The following is a 26,144-nucleotide window of genomic DNA, read 5'->3' as shown; positions in this document are numbered from 1 at the left end:
TCTCAATGCTGCATATTGTTACCTCATACTTTTAGTAATTCTTTACATTTATATAAAAAAAAAACTCAAGCATGTTAGTTTAGAAAAATGTATTTAGAAAAAAATAAGTGAATACATTTTATTCACGCAACAGTTTGTTCAAATCCTGTCAATAACTCAAATACATGTTTACACAGTATACTCGCACATGAAATCCTGTCCTTAAAACTTTGTCAGAACTATTCATCAGATCTGCTGAAATATGTTAGACATAAGTGTTCTTAATTACAAGATTTAAAGGAGTTGTCCTATTTCTTTTTTTGTGTGACAGGTTTGAGTCCAGGAGATTCTGGCATTGTTCTGAAATGTCAAGTGTGCGGCTACTCCGCTGACACACCTGCCCTACTTCAGCAGCATGTTCACACACACCTGGAAGTAAGGGTTCCAGCTGAGAGGAGCCCTGTGCCACGCCAGAGCAGTCCTCCTTCCCCTGAGCTTCCAGAGCTGCAAGAGACGGAGCCTGCTGCCTGTGTGCCCCGACCGGATTCCTCCAGCCCAGGAGCCAATGGCAGCTCAGCCTCTCAAGGCTGCAGTCCCCTCAGCCAACTCAATATCAAAGAGGAGCCACGGTCAGACTACGAAAATGACTCAAAGGAAGAAGAACAGGCAGGCAGTCCTCAAATAAATGCTGTGGAGGCAAGCTCATCTCATTCTGCTTCACCTAAGAGCCCCACAGTAGTGTCGGTTAAGACGGAGCCAGCCAGTCCCACTCCAGGTTCCAGTCCCATACACCCTGGAACAGGCGGTTCGGTTCTCCCTGGAGGTGCAGTGTTCTTACCGCAGTACATGTTCAATTCTGAAGCTGCCATAATGCCGCAAGCGTCTGAAATCCTGGCAAAGATGTCTGAGATGGTACACAGTAGGCTTAAACAGGGACAAGGACCAGCAGCTGGACAGCAGAGCTTCTACCCACCAGGCTCTCCTGCTAGCGTTCACAAAGGAGCCACTTGCTTCGAATGTGACATCACCTTCAACAACATCAACAACTTCTATGTCCACAAGAGACTTTACTGCTCCAGCAGGCATCAGCAGGGTGAGGCAGCGGGTCTAATGAAGGAAGGAGCAGTCACAGCAGCTGCTCCTCCTGCCGCTCATGCTGCTTCACCCCAGGCCAGACCGGTCAGCCGCGCAGCTTCGGCCTCTCCAAGCTACCCTGACCCTGCCCCAGGAGGCACAGCCTCGGAGCCCAAGTTAGTGGAGGTGAAAACTGAGGATCCAGGGCTGAAAGAGGCCACCTGCTCGTCCTCCTCAGAGGGAGAGGGACCTGGGGGAGGGCAGGCCAGCGAGGGGAGCCAAAGTCCTAGTGGCTCTGCTGAAGACCAAGACGATGATCCCACTCGCACCTTCTGCCAGGCCTGCAACATCCGATTCAGCCGCCATGATAACTACATTGTCCACAAGAGATTCTACTGCGCCTCGAGACATGATCCCACCAACCAGAGGGCCAATTCGGGTAAGGCCGCCTTCCTTCCCCAACCTATCCGCACACGCAAGCGCAAGAAGATGTATGAGATCCACATGGCTCAAACTGAGGCTTTGGCCAATGCCACTGCTTTACCGGCAGCAACAAGACTGGGGCTAAAACAAGAGGGTCCTTCCGTTCCTCCTTTGCCCCAAGTATCCACCCCATCACGCAGCTCAAGCCCTGAAGGTGATGGACCCATCGACTTGAGTAAGAGACCCAGACTAAGAGAGAGCCAGAGAGGGGGCAGTGTTCCTGCTCTGCCCCTTACTGATTACCACAAGTGTACTGCCTGCAGCATTAGCTTCAACAGCATCGAGAACTACCTAGCCCACAAGACTTACTACTGCCCGGCAACAACCCTGCAACCGCACACTATTGAACAGCTTAACCGGTTGAAGAGACCTGCTTCCACTTCCCCAAAGAACCGAGCACTGGATGTGCACCCTGATACCAAAGGGCTTCAGACGGGCAAAACTGCAGCGGTTCTGCATCCATCCGCCCTACCTGGCTCTGAATCCACTCCACCACATGTGCAGGGGCCAAAGACCCCCAGCACCTCCCCAGTGGTGTGTCCTTACTGCCCCCCCAACAGACCACTGACCTGTGATCTGATGGAGCATTTTAAAACCACTCATGGTCTGGTGCTCACACTACAACAACATCCCGAGTCAACGCAGTCCTCAGGAGTCAGTCCTAGTCCTAGCCTTAGTCCACGGGAAGGAGCTCCTCTCACCCCTCCTAAAAAACCAAGCCCTCGTCACCGTAAGGATAGCGTGAATGGCCGGAGCATCAAGGTTGAAGCTAAATCTCCTTCCTCACCTGTGCTTAATGGTAGTCCGCTAGAACCCCAATCTGTGGGGTCAGGTTCTCCGAAAACCGGACCCCCTGCCCTCTCCCCTACAGGAGTAACTGTGTCACCTGTGCCTGAAGCGCTTAGAGAGGTTGGGCAGATAGGCCACACCCCATTACCCAAACTCCTCCTTGAAAAGGCAGGCCTTGCTGTAAGCCACGTCCACACAACTCTGTCCACAACTAAAACACCCCTCGCCTCTCCTTTGCAAAACGGGAACACCCGCTACTGCCGGCTGTGCAACATCAAATTCAGCAGCCTCTCCACTTTCATTGCACACAAAAAATACTACTGTTCCTCTCACAGTGCCGAACATGTCAAGTGAGCCCTCTACCCAGTCAATTCTGCAATTCCTCTCATGCATAAAAGTGCCAATCACGGCACTGCCTGACCAGAGCATGATAGCGGGACTGTTACTAGCCAGATACGGACATCTTCATGCCGACCGCGTTATCTGGTGTTGTTACTATCGTAACTTATTACACGTTATGGGTCAAGTTTGTATTACACTAAGAGATGAGACTACCTGCACAAACAGAATGTGCCCCACTGACCAATCTTCTTATCCATGCAGACATCTTCTTTCATCTGTGAGTTTAAAAATCTGCTAATGGAAATAACATCTTGCCCTTTAATTAGCTTTGGAAATGCTGTTTTAATCACTCCTAAGTTTTTATGTTCATTTTAATTGATGGCATTGTAAATTGGTAAGATTGTTTAACTGAGCCATTTTTGTTTTGTGTTAAATCACTGATTTGGGGTAAATTCTGACCCCTAGTGGAGGTCTTTATAGAACCCCTGTCTGCAGATTTTTGTCAATACACTGACTCAAAAAAAAAAAAAAAAAATGGAGTAGAAACTGAGTAACCCAGTTGAAATTGGTGTCATCGGGTTACCAGTTCAAGATGAAAGTTTTTGAATGATAAAAATGTGAAGAAATTATTTATCATCTATCATGCTCATGCATTTCATGCGAGTTAAATACTACCTAGTTTCTTTTGAAAGAAAGACTTTGTTTTTTTGTTTTCATGCTGTCAAAAGGAACCATTTCAATCTTCAGTGTGGTGTTTTTCTTGGTTGTTGCATATGAATGTGTGTCATATTTGAATTTTTTGTATTGATCATTGGGACTCGAGAGGAAATTCTATAAGTGTTGGTCTAGCAAGGGAGAAGACGGCACACACTGTACTGTCTCAGTATTTGGTCGTCATTTCCAGACAGACATTTTCCATCAGATGGATGTGCGTTATGGATCTAAGGACTGTCTTGGGGTTTTAGGGTTTGGATTTCGAACAGTGTTAGATGTTTGTTGTCTAGTCACCTTGCTGAACACAAAACTTTCACAGATTTAAATCCATAACCCTTTTGACCTACTGAAAAAGTGCCATCTGAACTCTAGACGAACCGTCATGGACATGCAAAGAAAAGCATGTTTGTTTGGTCTTTGTTTCTTTTTTTTTTAACCTTGAAATGAAGTATAGCATAGAATTAGATTCACATCAATGTCTTGCACACTGCTGAATGATGTTGAAGGCCACTGAAAGCAAGAGAATTTGAAACTGACTCATTGCTCGTATTGCTTCTTTCTTAAACTGGCAACCCAGTGTCGCTCTTGTCCTTCTCTCGTTCGCTCCGTTTCTCTCTCTTTTTCAATTTCACATTCTCAATGATGACTCAGTGATGTGTATGCTCCTTTACATGTGCGTGTATGTTGAAAAGAACAGCGTCATGCAATCTATCCTCCTGTGCAGGCTACCTTGGCAAAGCCTTAACAAAGACTCTCGTCAATATGTCTGAAACAACGGGTCACTTGACGTCCACAATGCTCATCACTCTGCCCCACTAAGTGGACTTTGTGTATGTTACCAGTGGTGTTTCCCATTTCCTGTGTTACAAAAATGCAACCTCAGTCGTCTCTGTGTTAAGAACAGGAACGAGTGCAAATGAGAACAGTTTAAATTTCTCTATGCTGTTGTGGGTTTGAAAAGGTGCTGCACCCGTCGTGAACTCACACAGAGGCGTTTACAATTCCATTGTTTTATCATTTAGCGACTGTCACAAGTCCAAAAGACCAGTGCTGAAAACCTTTCACCTTTCCAGATCCCTTTTCTATTGCACTGTGTTGTACAAAAAATGCTGAATGTTTTAGTTTTAGAAGCTTTTTTGTATGTATTTATGTTTTTACAGCACTTTTCCTTGTCCAAACCTATCCCCGAAGGATTTAATCATGAATTTAGAACATTCTAAAACAAATTAAAGATAATTAAAAAACTTTGTGAATAATTAAAATTGTTGATGGGAAAATAATGAATGTCAACCTTTTCCTTTTTCTTTTTCTTTTTCTTTTTTTCAGCTACAAAAAGTTCCACTACACACTTGTCCAAACTATGCATGGGAAATAAAGAGTCCAGAAGGACATTCAAAGTGCAAGAGAACTTGTCGTACTCTTCTCTCTCCAAGTATTTTGTAGACTGTGATACAACACACATTCTGCATTCTGGGAACTTTGCATACCATTGTTTTTTTTATTAAGTGATTTATTTATTTATTTCTTTGGCTCAACCTTTTAACAAAGTGTTTGTATTGGTGGCATATTTTACTTTTATGTGTCTGAGAACAAGGGATAGTTCACACAAAAAAAAAAAAAAATTGGACAATTTACTAACTATCATGTCAATCAAACCCTGCTTTTTAAAAAATATTTATTGAGAAGAGTGTTAGTTCCACAAAAATCAAATAAAAGCCCATTATACATCTTCTGAAACCATACTTTAATGTGTAGTGTTACAGAAAAATATCTTTGTGTACAACAGACCAAAATTGGAGTCATTATTAACTGACTATCCTGCTATTTAGTTTGCTTTGTGTGTGTGTGTGTGTGTGTGTGTGTGTTTTAAAACTGGACAGTAGAAAAATCTCCACTTTAGTTGCATGGGGGGAACAAATAGCATGAATGGTCCAAAAATCATCCCTTGAATTAAACCCTTTAAACAAAAGAATACTTGAACAACTTTGAGGGATCTTTTTAATACAGTATTTGTTGTACCTGCTAACAGGAAGCTCAGATCGGTGTCGAAATGATGTTCTGTTCTACACTACATCCAGCTTACAAGCAAGTTCACATCAATATTTACATTCACAGACTGAAGGTTGTTGTACAAGGTGAATTATTACTCATTTCCCCCCACTCTTTGGCCATTATTGTGTGTTTTTGTCGATTTAAAAGTATTGCTCACGCAGCCATTCCAGAGGCAGCATGCTTTTACAGAACACTCGCTAAACCCGAGCTGTAATTATATGAATAAAGTATCAAGGCTATTCCGCCTCCTGCTCTTGAAAAGGATTGTTGGATGCCTGTACCTGTGGATCATTCGTCATTGTAACTTCATTACTCACTCTTTAATCATCTCATATGAATTCAAGGCTCTTTACTTTTATCTTGTTATCATTCGAGCATAGGGAAAGATCTCAGAGGATTTTTATGATACAAATTTATTCGTGAAACTGTGTAGAAAGAAAACGCATGTTGTTTCACAAAATGAGCTTTAGAGAATAAACCGTTTCTTTAAAGCTGCTCTAGCGGTTAATAAACAGAACTGCGTACGTCTAGTGGAAGACCATTGTAGCCGGAGCTACTTCTCTCTGTTTATTACAAATCTCGCAGGAACTGGGCATCTCCGCAGTGTTCCCACCAGGGGGGCAGGGTTTGATATTTTTTTGATGCACCCCTTGTTGCCGCCATTGGCTAACCTGCTGTTAGCATTCCATTGACTCCCATTCATGTTGGCGTCACTCTGACAGCCAATAACTATGCATCTGAGGCGTTTAAAGACTCCATTTGTCCATTAATTATTTCTAAAGAAACACAAAAATGTATAAAAGGCTCCATTACCTTGTATCTTACGCTATGGTCCCGTAGAAGCAGTTTTTGTAAAAAAAAAAATAGGCTAATGAATGTGTCATAACCAGCGACTTTCTGTCGAGTAGAGAAATTACCATATGAACAGGAGGAGAAGCTCGCAGGCAATCTTTTACTGTCTATGAGGCAATCGGGGGGATGTGGAGGCATAAAGTCAAGGGAGATAATTAATCAGAATACTTACCAAAATTTGCTCATGTTCATGCTCGCCTTCTCTGCAAGATTCGGTGGATGATTCAGAATTCTTTTGGCACAGCGATTAGAAGACTTAAGGCCCGTTCACACCAAGCACAATAACGATAAAGATATAGTTCTAAAATCGTTCTCAATATTAAAGAATAGCAGAGTCCACACTACAACTGTAACGATAAAGGCATAGAGAAACGGTATCATTGGAATCATTTTCAGAACGATTTTTTTCCAGCTGATGAACGATGCAAACATTGACATCCAATCAGAATCCACCCTGCTATAACGAGATCGAGGATTTAAAGCGGCAGACACACGTGCGCTCAGAATAAACAGACGATATCATTTGCTGGTGTGGACGCTAATATCGTTATCTTTATAGTTATCTTTATAGTTTTTGTTCTTGGTGTGAACGGCGCTTTACAGGTTGCTCATGTGACATCTACGTCACCATCTCAGTTTGAGTCTGCGCAATTCGCCCGACCCCCAAGAAGTAAAGTGCGTGCTTCTAATTGACTTCATTTTTCTCCGTTGAATCCAATGGGGTCGCTGTGTCCATTTCTTTTACTGTCTATGGTTTCCACCCGTACCAATCTGAAATATAAAATCTTATAATTGTACCGTAGTAATTCAGGACCAGCCAAAAACAAGATTTGGAAAATGGATTCATGATGTACTCGGTTGTTTGAACACAAAAAAAGTTACGGACTGCAGCTTTAAAGTCCAACTGAAATCCGAATTTAACATATTTACTTTGTTTGCCTGAATTGATCGTTTTGTGGTGAACAATTCATCCATACAAGTAAATCCACACATTTTTGGGCTTTGTACATCTGAAAATGCCCCTCCTCTCTGCATTGGAGGACCTTCCCTGATGATGTAGGTTTGACGGTTTGGGTGTCTGCTTAGCATCCATAACCACGCCCCTCTAACTGACAGGTCACGGGCTGCCTGTGTGTTAGCGAGAATTGGCAGCGTGTGAAAGGAGATGGCGAGGAGGTGCATTTTTGGTTGTGGCACTCACTAAACACTTTTCCCATTCCCTAAAATTCCCTCGTTACGGTCCAGATGGCTGAATTTTTACATTTCGAGGAATGAGGGATAAAAGAGGTCACGGGTCTGCTCGAAGCACTTCACGCGCGAATTCTTCAAAAATTGGACAAAACACGGGTGTGTGAGATATCTGCCCACTTTTCAGCATTTTTCAAATATTGCCAGTGGGTGGAGTCAGGCTCTGAACAGGGGTGTACTTACCCTTTAACTACTTTTCTAGATCCAATCAGGTGCTAGTTGGAAAATAAAGCCATGCCCACTATTTTTCCTCATTTAGTATTCAGTTTCTTTTAATATCTCAGGACACTGGAGAAAAGTTTGCCAACTTCCGGTTCACGCGGACTTTAAGATTTGAATCATGAATAACTTCTTGTCCTGAGAGTGTGGAGGGCAATTTAGCCTTTCAGCTTTCATAGTCAGAATGAATGTTATTTTAATGAAAATGTTTTGTTGAATGGTATTTAAAATCCATTAGGTGTTTTAATGAGCATAATACCTCACAAATTGCAGTGGTGAAAACTTAACATTTCCGTTTCTGCATAATGATGCACAAACTTGCAGAGGTTGAATGTACATACAAGGAGGCTTTATTGTTGATAATTCAAGTAGAATACAATCTATCTAAAAAAAATCATTTTCAAGGGTTAAAATGAAGTCAAGGGTATCCCATAACATCAGTCCATAAAGTAATGCATGTACACTGTTAAAAATAGATTCCGGTTTTGCAGCAATGCAATAGATGAATTTTTTTTGGTTCACCCAAGAACCTTTTATTAAAGAGTGTACAAGTATTTTTTTGCACACTGAAATTAATTCAACCATTTTCAACTGCACATACCAGGTCATAAAACACACTGAACTTGATTAATTCATAGCCAAGCATGTCTATAATGCAGAATAAAAGGTTTAGAGAATCATGACCCAGAGGTCTCCTCTTTAGGGACTATACAAGAACTTGACATGTTTTTCCTTGTAGTAGTTTTGAAAACCTAATTTAGGATTCAGTTAACGTATTTCCCATTTATTGTATTTGTGACCCATAGATTTCCATTGGAACAGAGACAAAGAGTGAAAATAGAGTCTGTCTGTGCAAAATACACTAATCAATAAAGAAATATGAGAACAAAGCTCACCTGTAGTGCAAGAATGCAATTTAGCACAGCATGTAATAGACAGTGATGATTATAACCAAGTGGCACATGTAATCAAGTGCATGTTCATGAAGGTCAGATTATCTTTAGGTGGTCCATAATTCACGCTTTTAGTATCTGGCGGCACTTCTTTTTTCCTTTTAGTCATCTGAATGCTGTAAAATGGCACAGCCTTTAGTGAGACAGCTGGCAATGCAGATAAAGTCAATGAATGCAATTTCAGATGCTGTGTATTCTCGGGCCGATTCTGAATTTTCTGAATGTCTTTTCAATCATGTGTCGAGATGTTGCTGTACCTGTCTGTGTCTGCCACCTGTCTTTCTGCATGGGTTAAACCTTCCAAAAAAATGACATTAAAATGGAGGTGCTATTTTGAGTGGCTTTGGTGACAGCGATCCAAGTCAGGTGGTCTATTATTTTGAAGTACCCAAAGCAGATAGCTGTCCACTTTGGCATCCTCAATACACATCAAGTGTGAGATCTTCTGCAGCCTCCCCTGGCCTTTGCTCAGCTCATCTCCGAATATGCTTTGGCACCTCTTTATTCCATCAGTGTTTTTCATTTTCTTAATGACTTCAGGGCTGACAGCAATAGTGGAGATGAACAGTCATATCCTTGCCCATGGAAATGCTCTTCAACTTTTGTTATACAGCATTTTTAACAATAAAAACAACAAAATATCATAATTCACTCTTTTTTGCAGTTCTTCCCTTTTTATTTTGCACACATTCTCTATCCCTTCTGGGCTGGAAGTTTAGTGATAGGGTCAGTAAATAAAAGTTAAGAAAATCTAAACTCTATCTAAATCTATTTATCAACAGTCATGATATAGGTCAGCTGTAATCAGTAGCTTGCTAAGCAATTACAGCTGCAACAAGCTACTTGTCCAGCGAGATGCAATTGTATGATGTTGACGTTTGTGACTGTCCATCCTTAGCTGACACGGGGCTCGGTGTGGGGCCCTGTACCTTATGTACCTAAATGGGATAGATAGATAGAACAAAACACATTTTTTGTAGGTTTTTTTATTATTTTGCAAACGCTGAACGTAGCCTACAGCAATATCACCGGGTGTTTTTATTTGTAATGCATTGTTGAGCTACAAAGAGTTATACAATTCAGAAAAGTTATTAAAAAGATGATTATTTGATATCGAGAGTAAGTAATCGTGAAAGACTGTAGCAGAGACTAATTTAAGACACACCACGAGACACTCAGTTCCTTAACAACCAACCGTCAACAGTCCTAATGAGGTGTTTTTTTTTTTTTTTATTATTATCAGAGACACACAACTAACAAACCTTTCTCATGAATCCTTTCAAGCAGCATTCAAAGAGTTGTTATAACGAGCATTATGGATGAAAAATGTTATACTACAAAGGTCCGATCAACTTCTAAGGTGTCTAACCCCTCGACATTGATAAACTAATGAACTGAGCTAGGCTACATAGTTCTGACCTCTCTTCGTGTTATCTTTCTTCTGTTCTAGATGTATTCTTTGCTGGCAGACATAAAAATCAGTGATGCAGAGGAATGAAAAAAGCTATTAAAACAGTAAAACTGAACACGCAGTCAGCAGGAGAGTTGAGTAGTCTTTTCTTTCAGTCATCTTAAATAGCTGGTTTTAATGATGGGCTCTACAGATGTCACCACCTCGATCTGATGATTCATCTTCTGGAAAAAAAAGGTAGAAGAAATAGTGTATAATACACGATTTGCAAGGCCAGACCTTGCCCTTTTGGTCTCACAGCAAGTGATGAAGTGTGAAAGAAGAGGTAAAATCAGATGCAGTTATACACAACATATTGCGATCAAACAGATACTGGCAAGGTCAAGGTATCTGACCCCCATCTGAGGCATTTGTGAATCAGTCTTTCCTCACAGCATCTCTCATTAGTCCAAACACACACTTCTAAAAACACCTTTGATTCTCTCACTCAGCAAGAGATCTTTTACTGTCACACTATGAGCATTTCATTTCTTTATCGGCATGTGAAGCTGTATCTCTCTAGTACAAGAGCTGAGAGCCAAGTAACAGAGTTCAAGTTTAAGTATATACATATTGACATTTATGGCTTAATCAGATCTTACTTGCATTGTTGAATTTGAGGTTTAAATTAAGCTTTTCCTCCAAAAAGCTTTTTCCTCCAAAAATCAAAACATTATTTCTGCATTTGTGAATGCAGGTTAAATGCATTCATGCTTTCATTTAACAGTGTGTAAATAAATCTAAATGCCAGTTCAGTTAAAGCTTCTGTGTTTTCTCTGCATTGCAAAACTTTATTTTTGTTGATACTGATTTAATTTATCTGGTAACAGCCCAAATGTCTTATTATTCAAAACGACTAATTCCTTTAATTAAAAACAACTGGTTTGAGATTTATAGACCTATCCGAGTGGTGTCAGACTCTGCCCTGTAGAGTTTAGTTCCAACCCTGCTCCAACATACATACATGTAGTTTTTAAATAAGCCTAAATGATTAGATTAGCTGGATCAGATGTGTTTAATTCGATTTATATCTAAACTGTGCAGGGCTGTGAGTTTGACACCCTTGGCCTATCCCATTTTTGCCTCCCTCCCACTGGTAAAATTAAGCATCTAATGCATCTAAAAGAACTACTATTTACTTATACTTGAGTAGATTTTTTTTTAGACTGGTATTTTTCCAAGCTTGCTGTGATAATTCCTCCATTTAAAATTATTGTGTTTTCCCGGGATCTTTTTGAAATCGTATTTTTAAGGAGTGTGTGATAGAATTGTTCGAGTGTTTTCACCATATGGACTTTTCTCTGTACTTTTCGGTTATGGGGAAAATCAGTGATAATTTTTTGGATTCACAGGAATATGGCACAAGAGTGGTGCAATGATATTTTGTAGTTAACCGCGTCATCAGGCATTTTTCTAGTGACTTTCAACCCTGTAACATTCAACCTAAAAAAAATTAGTCAAAGGTCTTAAACTGTCTAAACCAGCTTAAACCAACAAACACCAACAGACTGCATTTGGCTGTTTTTATTTTTCATCAGAGACTTGCAGACCCCTGTCCCGTGTCATGCTACAGATGTATCAAAGGTATCATTAGATGGTTAATGACAAAAGGAGGTGTATAAGGATGAGAACACTTGAAAAAAAAGGATGCTACAGTAAATTAGAACAGCCAGACCCCAGTGAAGGGAGATGTTGTTGCACTCACTCCATATTGCACTTAAGTGGACATTAACTGATAATGAGTGGTGATGTTAAGTGCTACAAAAATAACAAATTGCCTGTTGGTGAGTGCTTGATGCTGTGCCTTGCTTACAAGAGTGATGTGTTTTGACATTGTGTGCTTGTGCTTGACATGTTAACCTGGATCACACAACCCACTAGACACAAATATACCTTCTGCATTTCAGCCATTCAAGAAAATACCTTGTTATTCAAGAACTTTACACAGAGTTGGTTTTGATCTCAAATGATGGAGCAATTAGAGCAACAGCATTGCTATATTTGTCAGGTCATAGTGCCCTGATCTCACCTCCGAAAAGGATGGATGGTTGCTGTTCATAAATACAGCTGAGCTTTACCCTCAGAGTCCATGGTTATAACAACTAATAAGGATAAACTGAATATGTAAAAAGCCTCTTTAGATTTGGGTTGAATAGTCCTACAGCCAATAAGCATGTAAATCTTGTATGAGGCATTGACAGCGCTGGCCTTTTCTGCTTAAAATTCACAGCTCTTTCAATCTGTAAGTTGGCAGATGCTTTTACAGAATAGAGGAAATGAGGAAAACACAAGCCATTACCTCATAAATGACCTCAACGCCCTTAATATCATTCGCTAGATGCTTAAATCTTACCATCAGTCAAATATTATGTTTATCTATAATATAGTAACCTATATTCCAGTGGTTTTCACATTTTCATGCCTGAGACCTTCAAAAATTACTCCTATAAAAGTAGTATGAAAAAAGTTAAGTATTAAAAGAATTAATTGCTTGTTCATTTGTTTGCATGCTTACTTTTTCCCCTGGTGCAGTTAATTATTCTGAAATCAAACAAAAAGGCTTTTTGGGTTAAATGATGCAGGGCACTGCACTGCTAATTTGCTATCTAATGTATGCAGATCTGCCTGTTCCTTCTATAACCAAGGATGGATGGCTGGATGATTTTTGAAAGGTTAACTAATTATTCACACTTCTTCTTTTTTTTCTTCATGAATATCATTAGTGACTTATAATTTCACATAAATAGTGTGATGGCAGCTGCACCAGTGAGAGCTAGAAGACTGACTATTGACAGATATCTATTAAGGCTTTTATTGTACTCTCTAAAAGATAACATTAAACAAAATATGTTTATAATGTTTGAGAAGGAAGGAAGGCATGTTTAAAGCAGTCATCATCACGGTACTGTTGGTTGTAAAATGCCTCCATAGAAACGTGGGAAAAAGAGGGAGAAGATAGAAAAAATAACCCTCTATTGTTATAGCCTGAGCCAAATCGAGTTGCGAGCTACAGTTGATGCTTTACTTTGAACTGCTTGATTGGAAAATTATCAGCCTTAAGCAAGGCCCGCTGAGCTCCCAGGGCTCTGAAGACCTCGGGGTCCACACATTACATGAGAGTTTCTTCTAGCGAGGAAGTCTCTTCAGAGCGAGTAGTCAGGGTCAGATGTGAACTCGCAGGCTGGAGAGACTCTAGCACTTAAGTGCATCTGGCTGTGATTAAAAATGAATGATACAATTAACGTGAACAATGCAATTAACTCTTTTATCTTATATTCTTGCTTGATATTATATTAGCTGATTATTTATTCAGTAATATATTGCTTGGAAGAATGATTATGATTACAGTCTTTGAATTCTTTTAATTCATTCAATCTTCACTTATAAATGCATATTTTAATCCTTGCCATTTTTTATCCGTAGCACTCTTATATAATACTCTTTTCACTTTACAAATGAAAAGTACTGTTTTAAAAACTGCAATGGCCTCAAAAAGTGTTTAGACACTTAAAAAGCAAAACTTATGTAATGAATACGAACGATCTATCTCTTTATATCTCTATCTCGCCAAGTTAAAGCTGCATTTATTTGATAAAAAAATACAGTAAAAACTGTATAAATATTTTGTGACATATAACTACAATTAAATGTGACTTTTGTTGTAATGCACTATATTGTAATATATTTTAAAATTTTAACTAAATTTCCACCAGTCATAACTTCACAGTGCTGGGGACACGTAACTAAATGATGTACATTAGTTTAATTACAAAATAAATGTAATTGTAATCAGTTACAGTTACCGAGAAAGAAGTGTGTAATTAATTTAGTAATTTATGAAAATGTTAATGATTACAATTTTTTTTTTTTTTTCACACACACCCACATACAAATTTAATTGATTTATTTCATAAATTGCAGGAACTGCTCTAAATATGAGACACTACTGTTTCAGGACTTAAGTAAACAGAATAGGTCATTTCCTTTTTTGGGTTTGTATTATTGCTTTATTTTTTAAGATTAACTGTTTGTTTTTTTATTCCAAGCCATTATTAGATGTCAGCGTTTCCTATCATAGACAGGATATGGTTTTAAATCGGTATTTAACTTCAGAATGGTCTCAAAGCAAGTCTGATTTTGTGGTGGCTGTGCTTTAGAATGAAACATCATCTTTATAAATCATTTTAATAATCTCAATTTAAGTGATGAAGGATTTTGAAAGTGACAATAATCAGTGTTGAGTACTATACTTTAAGATCTAAACTCTATCTGGTTTACATGTTTGAAAAAATATTCCTGTCCAGTTAGAATAAACATGTACTGTATAGATGAAAGTGCCTGCAAAATGAAAACGTGCAAGCGTTAAGAAAGCGAAGCATTATGAAACATTCCAAACTATGTAAATAAGGCAAATATGCCCACTTTTCTAAAAACACAATTTACTGAAAAGACTTTCAAAAAGTACTTTAGACATATTACTAGAGTTTTACAAGAGATTGATTAATCTCAACGTGAATCCAGCTCTCATGTCCATTCTCAGACAGCTGTGACTCATTGTCATGTCATGTCTCATTATTGTGTGTACAGTGCATAAACCCTCACTCCTACACAGGGCACCTGCAGTTATCACCTGGCTTGCCTGCTTTCATTAACCAGTACCTGTTTTAATCCTCTCAATGCTGAAATTGATGAAATCATCAGTGCTAATGTCAGTAAGTTGCCCTTTTCTCTTACAGAAAATGCAGAGCCAGATATCAAATGCTCTCTCTCTCTTTCTCTTTCTCTCTCTCTCTCTCTCTCCTGCGGTTGCCATGGCAGTGAGTCACACCAAGGCGTATCTTGTCAGTAAGCTCAGTTGTGCTTTCATATATGTGTTGCATAGTAGTTGTAATCAGTACCTGAGAGTACCTGCTTTTAACCGGTTTTTAACTTTTGCTAGCAAATCCAAGAGATTAAACCGGTCATCTTTGGTTTAGCTGAAATTATTTTCAGTACTTTTTTATGTTTTAATGATTCAGTCATAAAGTAGTCTTTCTATGGACGAGTCTTTTCAAAATGAATTGCTAAACGACCATTGCAATTTTTTGGGCTTCAGTGCACTATACAGTAAAACTCTCATCCACTTGCTGACTCGATTTTACCCACTTTATTCTGGATCTAAATGATGTGCACCAGATGAAAAATGCTGAATGCTGTGTGAATTTGACATAAATCACTACTAAATTGTACCAGAAGAGCCCTTACAGTCTAGAATTGGTTTAAAGAGAAAGTGGGATGAGAGTAGATGTGTGAAGATTGATTTGAGGGGAGATGAGTCAGCGATGAACCACAAAGCTGAGAATCATCAGTACCTCGAGTGTAGATTTAGCTGATGGTAAACTGCACTGGCCTTCGAGCATGATGACGCTCTTAAACTATGTGCTGTCACTTCTGGGCGAGTGAGCAATTCAACAGGAATCCTGACAACTCAGTTTTGAATTAAAAGGAATTCTTGGCCTGACGGATGCATCCTCGCTCTTTCTTGTGCACTTTCTTTCATTTTGCGGGTCCTCTCTCTCTCTCTCTATCTCTCTCTCTCGCCCCCTCCAAGTTATATTTGTTCAGAGACCCGAGGTCACATACAGAAGCTGTATGCTGGCAGGCAAGATTTCACCATGCTGTTCCTTTTGGCTCTGTTCGTATGACAGAGAACAGATCACTTGTAGTAGCTATGCAGAAGATCAGGAATACAAGATACAAAATAAAGAGATTACTATAATGCAGACATGGCGAGTCATTGTAATTCTTCAGAAATAAATTGTTAGATTTTTACACTTCATTTTTTAAAAACATTTCTTATTATGTACAGCAAGGCTGCATTTATTTGAATAGATCAATACACTAAAAACATGCTTTGAAATAACATTACATTTTAAAATAACAGTTTTGTATTTGAATATATTTTAAAATGTAATTTCTTCTTGTATAGTTGAATTTGATCAATTATTATTGGTGCTTTTTGCTGCTTAATATTTGTGTGGAATCTGTGATAGATGATTCTTCTATGAATCGAAAATTCGAAAGAACAGCATTTGTTTGAAATAGAAATATTTTCTGACATAAATGTATTTACTGTTACTGATTCATTTAATGTGTGCTTGCTGAATAATGATAATACTGAGAAATCATATGAAACTGAAGACTGGAGTGATGGCTGCCAAAAATTCAGATTTGCCAGCATAGTTATGTTATTTTAAACTATAATGATATTTCACAATATTACTGTTTGTACTATATTTTTCCATTAAAATAAATGCAGCCATGGCAAGCAAAAGAGACTTCTTTCAAAAGCATTAACATATCTATAAATGTATTATGCATAATGTATAACGTAAGAAGATAGTACATATATGTTAATTAAATAATTCGTATTTAACAATATTGTTTTATTTTAAAATTTTACAAATGATTAAAAACTCACTGAGAGCCTAGGAGGTTGTTCGCAGATAATAAATATTATCAGTGGCTGTGATTTTCTCTGAAAGACTCATATCATAATTAATGTTTTTCTGTCTAATTCTGCAGCCTTACAGTTGCGATATATTGAGTCACAATCATGACCAACATCTCGCCAACGTGTTACGCGGGGCGTTAGGAATGACATCTCCGCAGTCTGTCGGTGGAATATCTAATTAACAACATAAAGGAGATGAGAAAAAAGAGGCCATGACGACCAGGCTCTTACAGATAAAAACTCATTTTCATTAGGCGCAGAGTGACATGCAATCTGGGAACGGCCTCGTGTGAAAAGTTCACTGATAGTCGCTTCGTTTCATCCTTGTTTCCATCTCTGGAATTCCTCCATCAGTTTTCTGCCCATTTGCGGCCCATCAACGCTCCCTCGCGAGGCATTATTAAAGACGATTTGAGAATATCACACAGGTTATTATCTGGCTTGTAATTACGGAAGCCTGCTCCTCAAAGGCTCAAAAGATTCGCTGCAACATTCTCATGATTTCTCTTGATAAAAAAAATCATTTAGACTAAATAAAGTCGGTGTAATTTGTGTATACTTCCATTATTAAAATGACTTGTCTCTCCATGGACCTGCTTTTCTATCAGTGGGCCTTTGCCTCCCTCCTTTTGCTTTTGTATTCTTGATCTGTGTGTTTATTTGACATGTGTCTGATTTTGTTATTATATTCAACACCTCTAGATACACCAGCCATTATTTCCCCAATGACTCAGCATGTGGTAACGGCTCAATGGCCCTTCAGGCAGCTGCCACTGACTGGTCATTTCGTCCGTCACACTTCACCACCTCGGCTACCACTATCTCAACTTCAAAGGTCACTGTAAGTTTATGTGTTATACAAGAAGTCAGGCATTTGTGAGTGTCTTTTTTTCTGACTGTCAGTCTAAAAGTGTGCGTACGAGAATAAAAGGACCAAAGGCTCTCAGATCTTGTCATCCTCAGACAATTGAGCAGTCAGATGAATGTGTTTTTGCTGGTCTTTTGCTGATAGAAGGCCTGAAGGAACAATTCTGTCATCATTTACATGACCTCGTGCCATTTCAAACCTGTTTGACATCCTTCCGTGAAAAATAACATTACATTTTTATGAATGGTTTTGGTCGCAATGTTCCATTCAAATAGTCATCATGGGCATGAGTCTTTCAAGCTTCAAAAAGAATGCTTCAGTCTCTATTTATTTTAATTGTGTAGAAAGTCATACAGGTTCAGAACAACACAAGAGTGAGCAAATAAAGACAGAATTTTAATTTTTGGCAGAACTGAATTTTTAAGTTATGGGACGGAATTTTCTAAATCTACACATTTTCTAAATAGAGGCCAAATAATGTCTTTTGAGAATGCAGTAGGCCACTGTATTAGAAACAATTGTCCATTCATGTGCTCTACAGAAGGTCTATTATTATATTTCTTCTGCTGTTTCTTTTTCTCCTCAAATATGTTTCCACAAGGCTCATTACAAAGATTAGGGACCTTCGGCCAAAGCATGTCAGTGGATTTATACTTTGAAATTTGAAGGGGTCACAGCTAATTGTGTCCGTTACCTAAAGCCACATGAAACATGAACTTTCAACTAGTTTTATTATGTAGATAAATGATCGATGCTCACTTAAATCAATAGTGCAAGCAGTTATTTTAATGTTGTCTCAGATTTGCATTTTCTTTCTCTCTTCATTTTTTTTTCATACAATTAAAGTGAAAGTTGAGCAGGACCTGTGAAGCTCCGTAACTGACAAATAGGCACCATGAACATAATTTTATTCATATGTGGTGACAGGTCACTCAAAAAACGTTACATTTCTTCTGTGGTCATTTTTGTCATTGTTAGAGCTTGACAGCCCCTGGTTCTGTGGAAGAAGAGGGTTCAGATTTTTTAAGTGGATCAATTTTAATAGAGCCCTTTTCGTCTGCAAAACATAAAGTGCAAAGCGCCCAGGAGGTCAAGGTTTTCATCTTGGAATGAGCTCTTCAAGTTTGCTTGTGTTCGCTCTGACATTTTCTAGTTTCAAGAACATCTTTTCTCTACTGAGTTTGACTTCTGATCCTTTGAGAGTCTTGGACCCGTTACACTGTCAGCTAGATTCTTTCAGGGATGGTGTTGTACCATTAGGTTTTTAATTAATTTTGTTCATTATTTTCAAATGTTGTTCAACTTCAACTGTCGTCCGGTCTGCATAGTTTTAGCTGAACTAAAGGGAACACATCAGATGTAAATATGTAATGCTGTATTTACATAATCACCATTCATAAGTTTGGGGTCCGAAATATTTATTTAAAAAATAATATTTTTATTCAGCAAGGATGCATTGATCAAAAGTAACCGTAGACATCTGACATTTGCAATTTTACAAAAGCTTTCTATTTCAAATAAATGGGATTCTTTCAAACTCTCTATTCATCAAAGAATGCTGAAAAACAAATCTATCATATTTAACACCAAAATAAGAGCTGTCGATTTTGACATTGGCAAATCAGCATATTAGAATGATTTATGAAGGACCATTATGACACTGAAGAATGAAGTTATTCCAGATTTAAATAGTGAGTTTGAGAGCACAGCAAAGAAAAGCAAACATAGCCTTTAGTTGGAACGCGAGACGTTGCAGATTTACACTGTGTGTTGTGGACATCTTCCAAGCATTTCTTTCTGCCATACGAGGTCCTCTTTTATTCCTCATTCATTTTTTTCCCACTCATGAATTCAGTCATATCAGAAACATTTCCTATTTGCTCAAAAATTTTGTAGATAAAGGTTGAATGGCAAATTACCAAGAAATGTGAGGTACATATAATCCTGCCAATCACAAAACACAACATGATCAGTTTATATTCCATTAAAATTACTGTTTCACCACGTCTACTCCACCCAAACTACCACCATTTCTCTTTTATTACAGACAGGAAGTCACAACTCTTTAATTTCTCTGCATCCCTTGTGTATAATGTGGTCTAATATGTGTAAAACCACAAGTGAAACATTTTTTTTTTTGCATTTTTATAAATGAAAACCCTATATTTCATTACAAATTATATTTTCATATACAATTATACTTTCATAATTGTTTAATACACACAACTATTTAGAAGTTTAGGTCATCTGTTTTTTTCTTCTTGAAAGAAAGTAATATTCAGCAAAGATGCATTAATTTGATCAAAAGGGATATCTTCGAAATGTTTTATTAATTAAATAATCCTGAAAAAACTGTTACTGTTTTCAACACTGAGATTAATACGAAATATTTCTTAAGAAGCGAATCAGCATATCAGAATGATTTCTGAAGGATCATGTGACACTAGACTGGAGTAATGTCTGCTGAAAATTCAGCTTTGCATTCACAGGAATAAATTGTAGAAATATTTCACAATATTTTGTGTTTATTGGGGTTTTCATCAAATAAATGTAGCCTTGGTAAGCATATAGAGTAATACTTTATAGAAACAGCAAATTTGTGTACAACCAGATGATCTTGCTTCCCAGTGTGATTTGCCAATTATCCAAAGTGTATGCTGTGAATCTTTTTTCTTTTAATTTGTTTATTTGAGTAGTGAACTAAAATAGTGCTTGGGCATAATATTAAATATTTCTCACAAATTATTCATTACAATGTTTTTGTCTTCCCAAAACTTTGTTTTGATTTTCAGCATGGACTTTAGGCCCCACTGTATATTTCTACAAAGCTCTTGAAACCGCAATTTTCTCAGAGTAAGCTTCAGTCATTTTGTAAGGCAGACTTTGGCAGACATGTCAGACATTTTCAAACTGAGACGTTCTCAAGTGCTAACAGCTATGTTTTCTGTCTGTAATAGCACAATGAGATAATTTTTGAGTCGTCTATTCCATGATATTGAGAAAGGTGAACAATTCTTGGGGTTAGAGGTCTGAGTAAGGTTTATTTTTCAGTACTGATTTGGTTTATATGACCTCTTTCTTCTGGACTACAGTATGCGTTCATGTGTGCAGTTATATTTCAAAGCCGCCGTGACCCTGACTCTGCGATAACTAAAGAATGCCACCCCTTCTACCTGCTGTTCTACTTCCCTAATCATAGCCACTGCCTTTTTCTCTCTTTCGTCCTTCCATCGATCAGCATGCTGTCTCTGTCCCTGTTTTCCCTCCATCTTTTCAGCCACTCATAGTCAATGCACACGCTTTGTCTCTCCTCTTTTCAGATGAAGCAGCTCAATCCCCAAATCAATGTCCTCTCTATTCTTTCAAATGCTGGGAATTTGTTTTTCATGCATCTCTCCTAGCCATTTGATGGAGCCAGAAAGGGGATGCAGAAAAGAAAAACAGAGCAAGAGAGTCATCTTCTGTGGAGAGCGAGAAGCAAAATTGAAGTCCAATTCACAAATAGAGCACTCAGAAAACTGCTGGTTTTATCGCTCGCGTTGCTGTTTCCTTGTCTGGTCTGTTTGAGAGCGTGGTGTGACACACATTTTAAACTCTGAATAGCGGCCTATCATGCTACAATGAAATATTTTGTATGGACATAAATGTAGATAAATCAGTTGTCGTTTCATATAGATCGGAAAGCCTAAAGCCATTATGAACAAATGCAACAGTGCAAAACACACATAACTCAAGATTTCTGAAGGCACAGTCTCATGAGAAAAGGGAATGCTGTGTAGGTTATTACTAGAGGTCAGGGGTCACTCCAGGTGTTGAGATCTATGAGAGAGACCCTTCTGGAATAGAAATCTGATGGCAAGGGTCATTTTAATAGCCATTTCTGTTCCTCTAGCATGAGCACAGATGCAACACAAACAACCAGAAGCTTTTTCAGAAACCTCGGGAGTGCAGTCTTGAACTAACGTGAACTCTGTCTGTTACAGTTTTGTTGCTCACAATGATGGGATACTATATGACTATTCACTATATGTAGTCCAAAAAAAGCGGTTTACTATTACCCAGTGGCCCAGTGGTTATTTTCACATGTATTTCTTTTCACTATATCAATTATTGCTATTTCAAGAGTCATTCCCCAAAGTTTGCAGCATGTATGTGAAAAACTAAAGTTTTATATAAATTCTGAATGGATTAAATGTAGCCTAGGATGCATTCAAGGTGCGCTCCATTTATAATCACTAAAAAGCTGTCACTCATAGTTCATCACCATCTCACAAAATTCTGTTATAATCAATCACACTGTCTACACTTTGCAATTAATCGCCTATTTACATCATGTCTGCACTTTGTTATAATAAGATGATTATCGTGCTTGCAGAACTCAGCCCAAAAACTCGAGCAGTGAATGGATTCTAACTTCAACACCTCATTGCACGCAAGAAACCAACAAATATGTCTGTGATTAGCTACGTTGCATAAGGCTGTAAAAATAAATTGTAACACATAGCTGCACTACCACACTGGTTATGCTTTTTCAGTTATTTCACTTATCCTTATGTTCCTTTTCTCCTTGTAGTAATTTTACCTGGTGATACTTTATCGTGATAGTGTCCCCGCTCCAGGGCCATAGCTGCGGTTTTTGTGTAGCTCTGGATGTGTCTGTGGGCCCTGTTTGAAATTATGTAAATAGCAGAAATCAACTTTAAAGGGGTCATGAACTCCCTTGATCTTTTGACATAGAAGAGGTCACTGTAGTATAAAAACATCCTGTAAGTTTCAGAACTTTAAGGTGTTTTTATACTAACAAGAAAGTTTTTATTAAAGCCAGTGTACCAAATGACTGCTTGTAGAAAAAATTACAACTCTATGATGTAATAGTTTGAAGTCTTGATAACATTATAAGTGGACACCGACAGCAGATAATAAACTGGGCGTGGTCACCTTAAATGGATCCAAATGCACTGATTTTTATATGATTATATATTTATATATTATAGATCAGTGATCCAATATCTTTCTCAACTGTTTAAGTTCAATTAAAATATAACAGACAGTCTTTTGAGGATACCCACCAAGACGGATATTTCAAGTTAAACAAGTTTGTGTTTGTCCGTTCAAGTTTAAGAAGACACAAAACACAATTCAGTTTTAATGGGCTGCGAGACGTGGGTGCTAAATTGCGCTTTTATGCGTCTTTTTGTGATTGAATGTTTAAATTAGCGAGGTAATTGCTTGTGTTTTGCAAGCTGGTTGGTAGCACTTCCTGAGTTCTTGCTATGTGGTTTCTCATTAGTCCACTCACTTTATATAATATTTTCTAAATATGGCTCTAATGGTAACAAACTGTCTTCATATCTCTACCATCTATTTGGTATGTTTACACCCGATTTCTCTTTCTTCTTTTCCTCTTTCTCTTCCTTCCATCCATGTCTTGCTATTTTATTCATTGCCCCACTTTACTCCAGGCAGGTTGGCTCCATAAAGAAGCAGGTGTTGTAGATGCAGGACATTCGGCTCATGTGGAAGGAGCTGCCATCGTATTTATCCACGCTCGAGTGCTCAGAGGAGACGATTGCACACAGCAAAAGAGACGAGGGAAAATTGCTCATGACCCAGATAATCTGGGCCGACTCTCTGACAGGGCCTAATTTAATTACAGGGCAATTAAAGATCAGTATGAAGCAGCGAGAGGCTGGCCCCTCCACAGAGCTGATGATCCCCCTACAAGGCATCTACCTGCTGGCATGACAACCACTCACAAGCACGATGCACTACTTGCTGCTAGAGAGAGTTAACTCCAGAAACAGGTGATGTTTTGAGGTTAACGTGGAAGGCAATTTATCATTTTTGTATAAGGCCATTCCATTTCCAAACTAGATTTTTAAATGCAAACATTATGTTTAAAGTCACAGAAGCCTCCATACAAAAGAGTGTTAGCTCACATTTTACAAGGAGGGGAGAGACACCATTAGATTGACCTCTCGATTCACACATAAAAACAACCAGAGCGTATAAACAACGGTCATAACATCAGACTCTAGCAAGCACTGAGCCATCAGCTCCTGGTATACACAGATAAATAGCAGCAGTGCCGAGCAGATGTGTTTTCTGCCTCTCACAACTGTCAGCATATGTTCACAAACATTCAGAGTTTACTAGATTTTCATTTCAGATGAATACACTTCTCGGTGCTTGGTTCTTCCTTTCGCAATATTATTTTTCTGACTAAAGAGACAGACAGAGAAGACCCCCAAATGAGGCAGACTTGACAGTAGATGTCATTGATCTGTAATTACTTATAGTTGAATTGAGGTGCCCTGAGCTCCCCAACAGCCGTCAATCATTCTTCTCACCTAAACATCTCCTGGGGGCCAGAAGAAGGATTTCCTCCAGAGCAGAGCTGAACCGTGAGATTAAGTGTGACAATTTCCTTGCCGCACAGCGCAAGGGCTAATCCATTTCCCATCAGGAATCGCCAGGAGTGTGTAACATTTCTTCCAGAAGGATCACAAAACCATACACATGTGCTACCCGCAGATCTGATTCATATAGATCTTATAGATTAACTTATTTTGATTCACAACAGTGAGTCATACCGCATATTCGTATGTGTGTTTGTGTGTGTGTGTGTGTGTTTCAGAAGTAGCCAAAAGGTGCCAGACACTAAAGAATGCAGGATTAAGTGTGTCTCAAGAGAAAGCAAACTAAACTGTTAGAAAGTTAAGCCGGGCGAACAATATCACAACAACATATCTTCAGAAGTTAAAGTTACTTCTTTACTTGAGTTATTTTAGTGGATATCAAAAAACATTTGAAATATTTGCCACAATACACTGGATATATATATAAAATGGGAAGGATTTAATTGATAAATCAGAAGTACTTGCAAAACTAACTGCATAAAATTGGCTTAATGGGATAATAATTTGCAGGATCTATAATTTAATTTCCAAGTGAGTTTTATCTCAATAAATAAATAGAAAAAGTATAAATTCAGACAAGACTTATACCACTATTTATCATCAAGTTATTTGTTGCTGAATATCATTAACATCTCAAATAGACCAAACTGACATGGACTATGCCAGTGGATTAGGTTTAGGCCAATGTCCTATCAAATGATTCATTATTTTCTCATGAATAATCAAAGTCCGATTGAACTTATTGTTGAACGGCATTATAATGTTATACTAAAACTAAAATTAAAATAATAGGAAAAACCCTCAAGATAACATGTAGAAAGAACATAACACATCTTAAGCCACAGAATAACATAAGTGGACTTTGATTAATTGTCACTTTGAACGATTCCGTAATTGTGCTATCCATAATTGTAATCGTGTTTAGAAATTCGATTAACTGTGCAGCTCTATAGACACATTGATATTCTGATGATATTTTTTCCAAGCACATTTTACCAATTCCAAACCACATCAATCTTAATAACTACTATTGATTTTGTATTTAATAATTTATAAGTGATATATAATTGTCCATGACAGCTGGAAGTGAAAAACTCCTTATATTCAGGTGTGCAGAATTATTAGGCATGTTTTCTTTAACTGATAAAATAAGAAAAATACAGAAATTGCAAAGTTAAGACATGACCATTGGAATGCAAAGTGCTCACTGGGACAGCGGGGTCAGAAATAACAGGTGGAATAGAAAAGACATGCTAACTGCAAAAGAATTAAAGAATAAATATGAAGAATTGGCTATAAATCCATCAGGAACCATTTAGTTTCCAGCAATGTGTCAGGTTCTCAGAGACTTTGCTTGGGCAAAAAATGCCAAAAAATAATAATATTGTGAAATACATTAAGACAAAATTTGTATAGGCTTTATGGACAGATAAGTTGTGAGTGACCCTTGAAGGACCAGCACGACATCCTCTTGTACCTCTGTCTGAAGAATTTATCATCCAGAATCTAGCAGTTAGTTTTAGGAGCTCATTTTTGGTCAATCCTGCAAGACAGACTTTTCAGGCTAGGAGTTGGAATACCACTAGTTTTCCTTGTATGAAACGAGAGCGAATCCACAGAGTGACATGAGAGACATGAAAATAGAGCTGGTTTCAGTTACCTGAGCCTTCTGATATACAGCATTGCAATTGTAAGGGAAACAGGTCAATTTAGCTCAAAGGGAATCATTTAAGATTTTAAAGGGAATTTACAGAATCACTGTTTCACGGCTGATCACTGAGACGCCCTGCGATTCAGTGAACGAGCCATTTAACATCAAATCTGTGTTAGCACAGTAACAAGATCAGAAGTTTAAGACATTAACTTGTAAGCACAAAACACAAGATACTTCTCTTTTCAATATGAATAAGGCTTTATTAGATAAATCTAAGACATATAAACTAATCTAAAACATAAACGCACGCACTCACACATTCACACAAGTTGCAGGAAGATCGAAAGTTAGGGAAAGATGAGTTTAAGAGAATGGAAATGTGGAATCCCAAGTTTACAGCAATACTGTACGTGAAATTACATAGCATGAACAACCATCAATCACTTACTTAACCCTCGCATTGAGTTCCTTAATTAGGTTAAAAATTATATTAGATACACCAGTAAAGATCAGTCTGGAGGTACATTGCCAATGTAAAGTTGTCGTTGAAAGGAG

General features: G+C 38.2%; 1 protein-coding gene across 1 annotated transcript in view; it reads left to right on the top strand.

The window, feature by feature from the left end:
• Positions 1 to 4,789, top strand: part of LOC127977326 (zinc finger protein ZFPM1) — a 72,001-nt gene extending 67,212 nt beyond the window's left edge. The window contains exon 9 of the mRNA XM_052582184.1: positions 311 to 4,789. Coding sequence (XP_052438144.1) covers positions 311 to 2,679 — 2,369 coding nt within the window. The 3' untranslated portion in view covers positions 2,680 to 4,789. The remainder of the gene's footprint in view (positions 1 to 310) is intronic.
• The last annotated feature ends 21,355 nt before the right edge of the window (positions 4,790 to 26,144 follow it).

This window comes from Carassius gibelio, chromosome B18, assembly GCF_023724105.1.
Source record: "Carassius gibelio isolate Cgi1373 ecotype wild population from Czech Republic chromosome B18, carGib1.2-hapl.c, whole genome shotgun sequence".
Classification (NCBI taxonomy): domain Eukaryota; kingdom Metazoa; phylum Chordata; class Actinopteri; order Cypriniformes; family Cyprinidae; genus Carassius; species Carassius gibelio.
The sequence above is the reverse complement of the archived record's forward strand: the minus strand, read 5'-3'. Positions and strand labels throughout refer to the sequence as shown.